Genomic DNA, 13,375 nt, shown 5'->3' on the forward strand with positions numbered 1-13,375 from the left:
TTCCCACAGCCAGACCTACCTGGGGTCCCCGACATTAGCTCTGCACCCACTCCTTCCCGGTGCCCCCACCCTGTCCGTCAGACTCTGAGTGTCAGCGCAGATCCCCCCAGCACCTTTCCAGCAGGCAGGTGGCACAGGGAGAGCGTGTGTCCATGGATCCTGGTTCTGAATGGATCCTGGCTTCTCCACTTGGGGGTTCCACAGCCCTGGCGCCCATTCTTAAACGCACTGAGTTTGGATTCTCACCTGCAAATTGGGGGTGTTGTGTTGTGGCGTGAGTGAGTAAAGAAGGTCACAGGGTGTTAGGCAGCTTCCTGCCCCCTCCTACCCCGCCCTCCCCCTGCTACCCCAAGTCACCTGCGTTCTCAACAGCCCAACTCCTGGACTGTGCTCAAAGATTTGGAGGAGTGAATGAATTCGATTTCTGGGTTGGACTTCAGTTATGGGGACTCATTTTCAATTCTATATTCCCTTTTATTTCCTCTTATGGAAGAAAATCTAATTTGGGAGCTATTTCCATTAAAAATATTGGTTTAATACTAAAAATGAAAACAAATAAAACCGGCCTTACTGGGAAAAACAGCAATCCCAGACAGTGTTGGCATGCCCGGGCAGTGTGCCGTCGCACTCAGGTCCCCATTGAGCTCTCTGTCCTTGTGCCAGCCTGAGCCCTGCCGCTGGGACCAGCTCTCAGGACGCGGAGAACAACTCAGGGTTTCTGCATGTGCACGGGGCGCACACGAGGTACCACTGACCCCTTGCTCCAAACCACGGCGGGCTCCGGTGCCTCCTCGGCAGCACACGTGGGGAGAGCGAGGAGACCGCAGGCACAGAGGCCTGTTTTGTTGTGTCCAGGACTATGGTGGGTAAACGGCGGCCTCCTGTGCATGTGACCCATTTGACAAAAGGGTCTTTGCGGGTGTAATTAAGTGAAGGCTCTTGAGGTGAAGAGATCATTCTGGATCACCCAGGTATGCCCCTAACTGCCATCGCAAGTATCCTTATAAGAGAAAAGCAGAGGGAGATTAAAGCAGACACACAGAGGAGGGGGCCATGTGGAGACACAGCAGAGGCTGGAGTGACGTGGCCACAGCTCAGGACCACCTGGGGCCCCAGGAGCTGGCAGAGGCAGGAAGGACCATCGCTCAGGGCCACTGGTGGGAACATAACCCTGGTGACACCTGGATTTCAGACTTCTGGCCTCCAGAACTGAGAGAGAATCAATTTCTATGGTTTTAGTCATCCAGCTGTTTCAGCAGCCCTAGGACACCAACACAAGGCCCCAGATGAAGTTGGCATGGCCACAGACTGGAGCTTTTTAAAACTTAAACATGTCTGTTTCGGAGAATGGGCGGGCGTGTCCATGCATTGGAGTGGCTTCCCCTTAACAGGGAGGGGCCGAGGAACTCAGCTATGGCCATCGGTAGCCAACACTTCTGCAGGGGCACCTGAGAGTCCAGGTCCCAAAGGGGGTCCAGGAGGCTCCGCAGCATTCACTGCAGATGGGATCAGGACCCTGTCACCTTTATGAGAAATTCTTCTGCAGTTTACACAGTGTTTCAGCCACATCACCTCCATCTGCACTCACAGACCTGAGAGGGGCAGGGAGTGTGGTGGCTGTGGAAACCGCTGCTCAGATGGGGCCTGGGTGCCCACAACACCTCCACCTACTGGCTAACCCTCTGAGGTTTGGTGAAGCTGAGAGAATGAGATGGATGGAGCATTTCCTGAGCACATGCTCTACGCCTGGAACAGCCCACGGGCCACTGCAAATAATACGCACACAACCTATGAAGGAAGGCTCTCCTGGCCCCATTTTCCAGGTGAGGAGCTGGGGTCAGAAGGCCTTTTGCTCTGGGCTCTGTGGACATTCCACCCTAAGTGGGAGTCACATGCCAGCCGGTGGGGAGGATCCAATGAGATCCTGATGTTGGGTGCCGTCACATACACCCTAAAACTGCTGCTTGAATCCGGGGAGCAGCCTGCTGACCTCTGGGCAGCTCTCTCCACCTACACAGGTGGTTCCTTACAACAAGGATTTTTCCAACTGACGTTTTTCCTGAGCTGCAAACTCAACTTTGTCTGTCAAACATTCTCCTGGCGGTAAGTGCCCAGCTCGCCCCAGGCTGGGAGATGTGTGACCCCACAACACTGAATAATTGCAAAGTTCCCCTATAGTCCAATTGGTGTCCGTCATGGGCCACTTTGTCTGGAAATCCCATTACTTGGCAAGTTTATTGGGCTCCTGGTGGGAACACTGAGGTTCAGGAAAGCAGCCTTTGTGGGCTGACACAGAATCAAAGCTGTGTTCGCAAACCAGGGAGACGGCCAGGCACAAGAGGGATGGTCGGGCTGCCTTACCCGTCATGGTGGCTAGTCACGGGCTCTGTGATTTATGCTGCTTTGTCCCTGTGCCCCAGGGGGCTGGCTCCTTGGCCCTTGAGAGCCCTGCTTCCTGGCTTCCGGGGACCCTCTGCAGCCATGATAAGGACTGCAGCCTCCTGGTAGAGGTGTGTGCTTGGTCTGAATGATGCCGCCGGCCCACTCTCGACTGGTCTTGTGCAGGGCTGATGGGCCTGGTACCTCCCTGTCCTGGCTGTGAACTCTGGGGGGACAAGCAGCTCCTTTGCTGGGTTCGGCGTTGGGGAGGCTGGGGATGGAAGAGCCTTCCTGTCATGGAGTTCTGGAGGTGTCGACATAGGTGGGGAGGCTCCATGGGTCAAGAATTTCAGATGGACTCATGGGGCCCTGGAGTTAAGTGTGACGCCCAGGACCAGAGCACATGCCCTCTGACTTCCTGTGTCGTGCCCGGTCTTTCCAGCATAGCCCCATGAGCTCTCTGTCACTAACTGAACCTTGATCTCGCACCGACAGTGGGCTGGGCCCCAGATGCCGAGATCAGGCCCAGGGGCCGCCCTGCTGGAGGTGGACGGAGACGCGAACACGACCCCACGTGACCACACAATGTTTAGGCCCGGCTCCCACCCTCGTGGATGTGTAAACAGCTGTCACAAAGACTGTCCATTCCCCTGCACACCCTGGGCAGCTAGACTGGGCGCTCGGGACACAGGTGTGGGGTACCTCCTTCCCAGAAGGGAAGCACGTTGCTGTGGGTAGTGAGGGAGACAGGAGTGGGAGACAGCTGTATCTTAGCCTGTGTCCTGCCCCTCACCTGTGCCCACGCAGTGTGGATGCTGTTACAGACCACACACTCAGCTCCATGTGCCAAAGAAGCTAGGTTATTGGCCAGGCTGGACGAGCAGCCAGGGCAAGAGGCCGTCACAGGTCCCTCCCGCTGGACACTGTCCCACCCCTCACTCTCAGGGCCACCTTGGGGCCCCAGTGGCCCATGAGCTTTTGGAGGGCAAGCAGACACCTCGGTTCTCCGCCTCCTCTGCTGGCTGTGAGCTCCCACCTGTGAGGGGGTTGGAGGGAAGGAACCCGCAGCCTTGGAGGGAAAGCACCCCTGGGAAGGGCTGGCCATTTCCAGCCCCACAATGACTCTGGGAGCTGGGAGGCCCCTTAAAATGGGAGGGTGGGCAAAGAAACATAAACCCAAGAGGGCAGCACTTGGTATTTGTCATGGGTGGTCTGTCGAGAGCCACAACTCTGCTACCTAAGAATAAGGGAGAAGACTTGCAGCAATGGAAAGGGAAGCTGGGCAGTGAGATCGCAGGTGCGAAGCTCGGCCTCACCTGGTTCCGGGGAAACGTACAGCAATGGGCGGTGGCACTTGTAGTAGGCCAGGGGTGTACAGAGCCCTGGACCGCAGGCGGTCCCCTCCATGGAGCAGTGACATGTATACATGCAGGGTGGGCTGGACTGGACCCTGGCATTAATTACAGAAGATGAGGAAAGCATACCTGCAATTAAGTAGCCACACCTCACACAGGTGTCAGCATCGTTACGTCCCATCTGCAAGGGGCCGGGTGTCCTGCTCACTGCACACCCCCTAGAGCCAAGAACAGAATACACAGTTTTCAAAGGACCCGCTGTTTTAATCATTTGCAAGAGGGTGGAGGGGGCAGTGACGCTGCCTTTGGGTTCAGCCTCCACCGTCACCACTGGGCAAGGCGATCAGCATCTTTCCCGCCCAAAGGCAAACCTGAGTTCAGATCCTGGCTCCCCCACAGGTGAGCTGATACTTTGGGTGAGCTCCTTACCCTCTCTGATCCCTTATCGGTAAAGGGGACAAATGCTATCATTCCCCAGTGTTGTGCGTAACCTGATGAAGTGTGGGTTTAAAGTGGAGACAGGGCTCAACACAGCGGAGCCCTTACACGTGGCGGATACGCACTGTTGCCCCCAGAATTCCAGCCATGTTCTGCAGTCGGGCTGCCCAGTTTGGGGTCTTTTCTCCGAGTTTTCTGGTGGGATAGAAACTTGCCTCTCTCTCCAGGCTTGGATGAAGTAGAAACACATGTTTGTTGGCCCACCTGATCCCTTTCTCCCCAAGAGAGGGTAAAAGGTAAATGTCCTATCTGCTCACAGCCGTGAGAAGTTGTCTTGTTACTGAGAGGTCAGTTCTTTGGGGGCCTCTGGGTGGTCACCTGATTTTCAGGTCCCGAGGGACCAGCTGTGCTAACTCAGGCCAAAGCTCAGACACCCATTCTGAGTTCCAGATGTTGGGAGGGCTGACTGTCAGAGGGGATCCATGTGTCCTTGGGGAAAAGCGGGAACCCCGAAAGTCTGTGCTGTCTTCTGATAACCAGGCCACTGACTTGTGTCAGTACCCCCAAGTCTTCAGGGGAGAAGCTGGCCTTCCCACTGGTGGGGGGCACTCTGGGGGTCAGGCGAGGCTGCTGGGGGCGGGCTCAGGGAGTGTCAGGTGGGACTTCTCTGTCATGAAGCCACACAGGACAGTGAAGAACCAGCAGCTCTAACTTGAACCACCCCCGACACACATACACCTCACACATACACTTACATATGCACACAACTCAAACACACACATTTCCCCTGATCACATATATGACTTATACACATTGTAAGAAAAAAATCAAATAACAAAGAAATATGGAAACCCGAAAGAACACTTTGCTGTGCTTAATGTATCTCAAGCTCCTCACGTCTGTGTACAGCCCCTCTCATTCTGGTCTGGGCAACATGAGACCTAGTGAGCACAGGAGGCAAAGATGGAGCCTGACCTATCAGTCAGCACCAGGGACCCAACTCCAGTGGCCCCAGCAAACTGAACCTCTGACCCCCCCCCCCACTCCCCTCCTGTCCTGTTTCCAGAGTGATGGGAATTAAGGGGCATTTGAGGAATTTCATGCCCAGTGTAGGGATGTAACTGGAGACAGGGAGGTGGGGACCCCAGCCCTGTTTCAGCATTACTGGCTGGATTGTTTGTTCAAAGGAGAGGGGATGGCTTAAGGTTTGAAAAGCCCTCTTAATTCACCTTCATGCCTCTGCGTTTTAAAAACCAGCGCTGCAGCTCTCCCAGAAGGGCTCTGAACTGGGACGTCAACAGGCTGTGCCAGGAGGCTTTCTGGGCCTCAAGAGCCTGACAGGAGGGGCTCCCACATACTGCGAGGAGCCCGGCCGGCCTGGGCTAGAAGGGGACCTCACCAGGCCTCAGAGAAGTCAAAGACTTGAAGGCAGAAAGGCAGGGCCCAGTAGCAGGCCCCAGGGATCACACAACCCTTATTCCCTTGCCTGCTGCCAGCTCCCAAAGGGACGTCCAGGGAGCAGGCCGAAGGAAGGGAGAACGGGGTGCCTGGCCCAACGTGGCCTGATGTGCAGCACGCAAGCTCCTTTGGGGACTCCGTGGGAAGTTAGACCCTAACTTGACCAAGACGCCCAATCTGCATTTAGGGGGAAGGCAAGGGCGGGTCCTCCGTCAGGGCTGCAGTCTTGGGCGCCACGATCTGGCGGGATTGGAAGTTCAGTCTCCACCCAGAAGAGGGGCTCTGAACTCCTCCACGTAAAAGAAAAGTTAGGCGGGGTGAGCTGCAACTTTTTTCTTTTAACCCGAAGTGATCAAACTCCGGGCCCCTCCACGCTGGTTCCTGGGTCTCTGCCAGGTGCGGGCACCTGGGGCGGGAAGAGTTGGGCCCCGGGTGGGCTCTTAGGCTCCGAGGCCGCCCCCTCGCCCCTCAGCGCGCGCCCGCCGAGACATTAGGGGCGCCGCGCCCGCCCCACGTCTGCTCCCGCCCCGGGCCAGCCCCTTCCTCGCAGCGACTCGCCCACTGTCCCCACCCCCTCGCCCCCGGCGCCCAGTGGGAGGCGGGGGCCGGCCTGGCCGAGCCCAGCGCCGGGCTCTGATTTGCTGCAGGCGTTTGGGATCGACAGCCGCTGCGGGTGCCTTCCAGGAGAGAGGGAGGGAGGAACCTGGGAAAAAAGTGCTCGGCGCCCAAGGCGAGGTCCGCACTCCTCGTCCCGGCGGTTGGTGCAGGACCTCACTTGAGCAGAGCGCCCACGGGGAGCGGGTCGCGGGGCGGCGGCGGCCAGGGGAGGCAAGCAGGAGTTGGAGGAGTTGGAGGAGGCGAGAGCGAGCGCGCCGAGCGGGGTCCCGGCCGCCCCGCGGGCCAAGGTCGAGCCCTCCTGCCTGTGGGCGAGCGCACCCGCAGACCCGTCCCGGAGAGCCGCTGCCACAAAGAGAACGGGCCAGCGCCTGCTCCCCATGACTTCCTGAGGTCGTGCCGGCCCCGCTGAGTCCGCTGCCCGGGCCGAGCCCGCACCCCCGAGCGTCCCTGCGCGCCCCGACCGGTGCCCAGCCGGCATGGATGTCCACACCCGCTGGAAAGCGCGTAGCCCGCTCCGCCCGGGCGCCCCGCTGCTGTCCCCGCCGCTGCTGTTGGTGCTGCTGCTGCTGCTGTGGGCACCGCCTCCGAGCCGCGCAGGTAGGGGCGCTCGAGGGCGGGGGCGCGCGGGGCGCTGGCGGGGATGCGGGACGGGACGCGGGCCGGGCGCGGCTGTCACCTCGGCGCCGGCTGCCGGCCTCTCCCGCGCCTGCACGGCGTTTCCCCTTGGCTGTGGAATGCACGGGCCGAGACTCCGAATGCCATTAGTTGGGGGCCCTGGAGAGGGAGACTCGCCAGCACAATGCCCCGCGCGCCAAACGTGCCGACCGGGTGGGGCTGTCGCGGGAACCCGGGAAGGGCTGAGTGCGGGATCAGCCAGAGGGCTGTCCTCGGGGCCGGCAAACTTTTGTCCTGAAACTTTGCGTTCTCCTACATCTCAGCTCTGGCCCAGCCCGCACAGCCCTGCGGCAGAACTTCCTCTCCTGAAAACCGGGAAGGGTCGCCCCCTAGAGCCACAGCCCATCAAATCGGGCAGGGACTGGAGGCGGGAGGCACTGGGGGGAATCCCAGAAGCTTGAGCCCCCGGCCCTGCATTTGACCCCAAGCGCACTGGCCCTCTGCCTCTAGACTGGGCTGGCTCTTCGCTTCCCCAGGGAACAGGGCTTCTTGCAGCCATCTAAATGCTAGCAGTACTGGGGAGCCCTGGAGGATGGTCCAGCAGACTTGCTCCTAATCCCACCCCAAACCTCCTGACTTCCTGGGAGGCAGTTTTTCCTGGGTTTGCTGCCCAGAGATGGGTTCCTGGAGCAAAGCAGGAGATGGTGTTAAAACTGTTGAGAGGTTTAGATGATGTACAGATGTGGGCCTCCTGCGAGAGGTCTGCCTTTAGAAGGAGCCCTCTCCGGTGGGAGCTGGCATTGACCGAATGCCTGCCTGGACTGGTGGCAGCTCTGACCCAGCTTTCTGATGGGACAGTGGCTTTCTAAGCATCACCTTTGGTGGTTACCTGTGGGAGGGGTCTTCACACACCCTCAGACAATGGAGCCCAAGGCCTGGAAAGTCCGAGTCCCCATTACCAGGTGGGGAGACCAGGCTCCGAGCTGCTGGTGCAAGGCAAAGTCAGAGGAAGTGACAGGCAGTGGGCTCAGTGCACAGCTGCAGCAGCCAGCCGTCCTGTGAGAAGGCACCACTTCAGTGCCCCCCGCTTCTCTCTTCCACTTCGTGATTTGAAGACATGTGGGAAGAATCACTTTCCATATTTCACTTGCCAATTAAGATAGTCTTTCCCTTCTTCCTGGCACAATGAGTGCTTGTTGGGCCAAGGAGGGGGAGCAGGAATCTGGGTGTCCTGCACATCAGGGGCTGGGGGAGGGGAGGGGAGCCTGTGTGGCTTGGGGACTGGGGTCTTCCCCCTGGGTTGCCACCATGGAGCCCTCAAGCCCGGGCTGGCTGGCTCTGTGTTTCTCCCCGGTTCAGGTGAAGGTGGCGGACACTAGAGGCCTCACTGGAAAGTGGTGTGCAGCGGGGTGGGGGATGTGGCATGGGACCCCATGGTCGCCCAGGGACTAAGTCCTGTCCCAGCTCCTCTGATGGGCTTTCTCCCAGAAACTCGAGAGGGAACCCTTCAATGGGGTCACCACCCCAAAAGCTGGGGCTGCGTGCTGGCTGGGCAGCGTGCAGAGCATGTGTTTGCGCCCCGTCTCTGCCTCCCACCCCTGTCCCCTGCTTTTGCTCGGATTTCCCTTCCTACTTGAGGGCGGCCTGTGGGAGCCGAAGCCTGGAGGTGGACCCTGGCTGTGGAGCTGGACATTTTGCTTTCGTCAAAGAGACGTTAGAAGCATGTGAAGAAGCCACTTCTCTGGTGGGTTCCACAGACCTCTCTCCACCCACTGCCTAGGGTGGGACCATTTTGGAGTCACCCTCAAGTGTCTGGCTGTGCACTTGAGATGCAGGGAGGCGGGAGGGGTCATCGGCCAGCGCCTTTCCTGCTCTCCATTTTGGGGTGTACCAGATGTTTTCCGAGTTTCTCTGAACAAGGCTTTTTCCTACCTTCTTCTTGGCCAAGTGTGTGAAGGATTGAAAAGTAAGATTGCATTTGGGGCCGTTTAACATCGTAACGGGCAAAGGAGAGTATGTGAAATGAAACATGACCCCGATATTTGGAAATTGAGGTCATCTCCTCTGCATGCCATTGGTTGGCCCCGGTCATGTGATTGCTTTTTGCAATCATTTGTGGGAAGAGTCGTCCAAGTTTGGTGGGACTTGACCGAGATCAAATGGTTAAATTGCCTCTGACTCAATCAAGTTGGCTGGAAAGACATCCTTCCCATCCTGCCCCCTCTTCCCCCCCATAAAAGAACAGTCGGTGGGAGGGAGTTCAGAAGCCAAACTGATTCCCAAAGCTCTCTCCCTCATCGGCTCCAGATTTCAGTGGCTGGAGGGGCTGGAGTTGTGGTCACTGCCCAGCAGCTGTGACCACCCAGCAGTAGCCGTGGGCAGCAGATTCCTCCCCTTGCCAAGGCACAAAGTCCCTTCTCGGCGATGTTGCTCCTGGGCTGTTCCTGGGGTGCTGGCCAGAGCCTGCCCCGTTACCCCACCCTTCAGATATTTCTGGATTCTCACCACAGCCACGCCTTAGCTGAGCACAGCTGATGCCAGCCTGCCCTGCCCCTGCCTTCAAGCTGTCTGGCCCAGTCTCCCATTGTCACTGCCTGGGTCACAGACATTGTTGGGTGGAGCAGAGGAGTGTGGGGAACAATCACCCGCTGCCCCCCCACCCCCACTTAATAACAGGGACTGTGCAGGCCGACTGGCTTGGAGGTCCTGGAGGGTCAAGGATGAGTCACCCGGACCCCTGAGGCCCTGCTGCTGCACCCACACTGGATCCCTGGGTTTGCACAGAGGACAGAGCAGGGTTCCCGCCTCCCTGTGAGACCATCACACACGGTAAGGATTGTAGGGATTTGCTGGCACTTACCTGGCCTGTGCTATGCCCTGTGTCATTATCTCACTGGACCCTCACACAGGCCTGAACAGTAAGGGAGGGACTGATTGAGGCTCTGAGAGGCCCAGGAAGTGGGGAGCAGGGACCCCAGATTCTGGGTCCGTCTGACTTCTGTGCCTGGGCCCCGAGTGAGCTTCTCTGTCCTGCTTGCCTGGCATGGCCACGCCTCGGTGCCTTTGACTTCTTGGAGTTTTATGTCTGTTTATCATCAGCTTTCCCCTGGGAGAGGCCCAGTGCCCTGAGCTGCAGTCCAGGCCTGGGGGCCCAGCCCAAAGGTGGCCCCCGCGTGCGGGAGGCGTTCCATTTGGCCAGCACAGTGTTTCAGTTTCCTCCTTCCCTCCCTGCCTCCTGCCCTGTTTTCCGTCCTTCCTTTCTCTCTCCCCTACTCCTTTCTGTTCCTCTTCCCTTCCCTCCCTCCCTCCTTTTTTAATTGGAAAGCCTTCAAAGGGGACCAGTGCCTGTAGTCTTCACCATTCCTTGTCCGTAACTAGGCCCTTCTCTCAGCCTTATGACCTGCTGGCCCCTGAAGGCTTTTTGCCTGTGTGCCCTGGTCTGGAGGGTTACAGGACAGAGGTGAAGGTGGCAGTCCCCACTGCAGGAGCTCGTAGTCTGATGGGAGGCACACATGTGGACATCGTTCATTTTCAGGCCGAGTGTCCTTTCAAACAGTCTGAGAGGGTTGACTCCACTGGGGAGGTCTGGGGACTCCTCCTGGAGGAGGCCTTTCCCCTGTGCTTTTATCCCAGAAATGCACTGAAGCGTCTCCTTGCAGCTGCCCTCACCCACCTCTGGTTTTAGCCTGGTTCTCCCTCCTTCCTGGCAGGATATTCCAGACCCTGCTGCAGTGTTCACCTGGGCTGGGCTGCTTCCCTTGGCTGGAAAGCCCCTTATTAACTTGGTTGGCGGGGTGCCCCCAGCAGCAGGCCTGTCCCGGGAGTGCTGTGCCAGCTGAGAAAGAGGGAGCATCCGAGGGGGAGTGAGTGGGAGAGCTGGGGGGCCCTTAACCCTTTCTCCGCCCTGCACGAGAGGCCAGGCAGTTCTGCAGACAGACTGACAGATGCTGCAGCCTTGTCTGGGGGTGTGCGGGCACGGGTGCTGGGTGACAGGCCATTGGGTGTGGGAGGAGACAGTTCTTGGCAATCAGATTGTTGAACCCCGGGGGCAGTGTGGGCAGTTGAGAAATCAGGGCAAACTGAGTTTCTTTTCATCTGAGAGATGCTCAGGGTTGGTTGGGCTGGGGCCGGTCACTGGGCCTCAGCTTTCCCCTCTGGAAAATGGGGCAAATTGCATTGTTCACTTTGAGGGGTGGTTATGAAGATGGAGGCATTGCATGGAGGAGCGTGTGGAGCACCCAGTGTGTAGTGAGCACCTGACTGCTATGTTTGGTGGCATTTTCTGAAAGGAGAAAGCATAGCGTTGCCACAATCTTCTTTCCATGCAAGTGTTCCAGAGGAAGCATAGTAGGGGGAGATGTGTCTGTCCACGGAGGCTCCTGACCCCGGTGTGACCCCAAGGGCTCCGCCATCCATGAGCTGAGTCAGCCTTGGACGAGCTGATGGTCTTTGGTCTGCTTGGTGGGTCCACTTCCCCAGGGGTCCTTGTACTGGTCACACAAGGCAACACTTGTGGAAATGCTTTACAGGTCCATTTGAGCTTGTACACGCATGTGTGTGTTTGCATGTGTGTGTCAGAGTGTGTGCATGTGTGATGTGTCCAGGTGTGTGTTTGTGAGTGTACATGCCTATATAAGCATGCTTGGGCACATGTGTTTACACGGTCCCCTGAGGTGCTCCTGCATGCAGGGCCTGGTGTGGCAAGGCGACATGTCTCCCCTTACATGCCCTCCCACTGCCAAATGGGCAATGTGGAGGTGAACTGTGGCCACGGAGCCTGCTGGGCCACCAGGAGGCCGTGGGTCCCACCACAGGGCACGCAGGGCCAGCTGGATCCGGTAATTGGACAAGTCTTTTTTTACTCACAGGAGGGCGATGTTACATTATAGCTTCTGCTTTCCCCTCTATTTATATTCTCTCGTGTAATCCAATCAGCTGATGTCAGCACTTTGCCACATGTTAAGTTCAAAGATTTCTGGTCCAGCTGGAGATCCCGAGATCCTGAAGGTGGGGCCAGCTTTGGCTCTTCTCATGGGCACGACATGAAGGCCAGGGCGTGAGGTGATGGTCAGGGGCAGGCGGCCTGGATTCAGATCCTGGCTGCACTCCTACCAGCTGTGCATTTAACTCTCCATGCCTTGGTTTCCCTGTCTATAAAAATGGGGTGATGATTGTGACTCCTGCAGGATTTTTTGAGGGTTCATTGCATAACGTGTACGAAGCACAGAGCAAAGCTCCATTGTCACTGTTTTGTCCTTCCTGGACCCCAAGCAGCACAAGGCAGGGGCCTGGGGTCAGGCACCGAGTTCCTGGCTCTCTGCTCACTGGCTGCCATGTGAGTGGCTCCCTCTCTCTCGCAAACTATCCCTCTAGTGCAGGGGTGTCCAAACTGCGGCCCGCGGGCCAACTGCGGCCCGCAATCCATTGTTCATTGGCCTGCAGCAAATTCCAAAAATATATTTAGTTTACTTAAATAAACCAAGTGAGGCAATACGTACTTCACCTCGAGTGAGTGGCCTGGCTGTTTGTGTATTTTATCACATATGGCCCTTGGTAAAAAACGTTGAAAAAAGTTTGGACACCCCTGGTCTAGTGCCTACCTCACAGGGTAAACATGAGAAGAGGTGATACAGTGTCCCCTGGTGAGTTTATTGGGTCACTCGCTGTGACTTCTGCGGCTCTGAGCTCAGGCATGGAAGCATGTCCTTGGGCAGTCGTGGGTGCGCCATGTGCCCCTCGCCCCTCCCTGTCCTCGTCAGGCCACCCCACTTTACAAGGAGGATTTGGGGTACAGATATGGGAGGGGACCTGCCTACCTCCCACCTCTGGGACTCTAGTCTTCTGTCTCTGGGACACGACAAGGGTGATGGCTGGTGCACTGCAAGGGGGCGTTGCGGGGTGGGCGCAGGCGGGGCCTCTGCCAGCCCACATGCCGTTTCTGCGCCAGCCCAGCCACAGGCAGCTGGGGAGAGGTTTATAGAGTGAATGAACGTGCAGTTGGATGCATGTGGATGTGTGGTGTGGGTGATGGGGTCCTTTTGTGTGACATACATCACATAATCTGAGCTGTCATTTCATCAGCTTTGACTCATCGGGTAGTTTTTTCTGGCAGATTCCCAACCTAAGTAACAACCCCACACTCAGAGTAAATGTTGCCACTCTGGTGACTCAGACCTAAGAAATGGAACCGCAGTCTGACCCACTTGTCTCCAGATTTCATTACACAGAGCTCCAGGGGCACACGCCATGTCTCTGTGCCTGAAACGGGGAAGGGGGGCTCCGCTACTTTGCCTCCTAAACCTGTGTTCTTTTGGTGAAATTTACTCTTCTGCCCTGTTCTTTCCTGCCAGCACCTTGGGAAAAGGGATTCCAATGACATCTTAATTTTTTTAAATAAGTGCCACAAAATAACATCAAAATGTGTGTGTGATTTAGATGATTGAAATGAGCATGATTTAGTTGTAAAATCTCTGACCCTTGCATTGGAAAAATAATGATCTCACAATGAAAAA

At 57.3% G+C, this 13,375-nt stretch overlaps 1 protein-coding gene across 2 annotated transcripts in view; it reads left to right on the forward strand.

Annotated features, from left to right (window-relative positions):
* Positions 1–6,291: 6,291 nt before the first annotated feature.
* The window catches only part of COL5A1 (collagen type V alpha 1 chain), a 148,003-nt gene continuing 140,919 nt past the window's right edge, over positions 6,292–13,375 (forward strand). The window contains exon 1 of one of the 2 annotated variants that reach the window (XM_019718217.2): positions 6,292–6,845. In XM_019718217.2, coding sequence (XP_019573776.2) covers positions 6,725–6,845 — 121 coding nt within the window. In that variant the 5' untranslated portion in view covers positions 6,292–6,724. The remainder of the gene's footprint in view (positions 6,846–13,375) is intronic. The other variant, XM_019718216.2, reaches the window with a different exon arrangement.

The sequence above is a fragment of the Rhinolophus sinicus genome, linkage group LG04, assembly GCF_036562045.2.
Source record: "Rhinolophus sinicus isolate RSC01 linkage group LG04, ASM3656204v1, whole genome shotgun sequence".
NCBI lineage: Eukaryota > Metazoa > Chordata > Mammalia > Chiroptera > Rhinolophidae > Rhinolophus > Rhinolophus sinicus.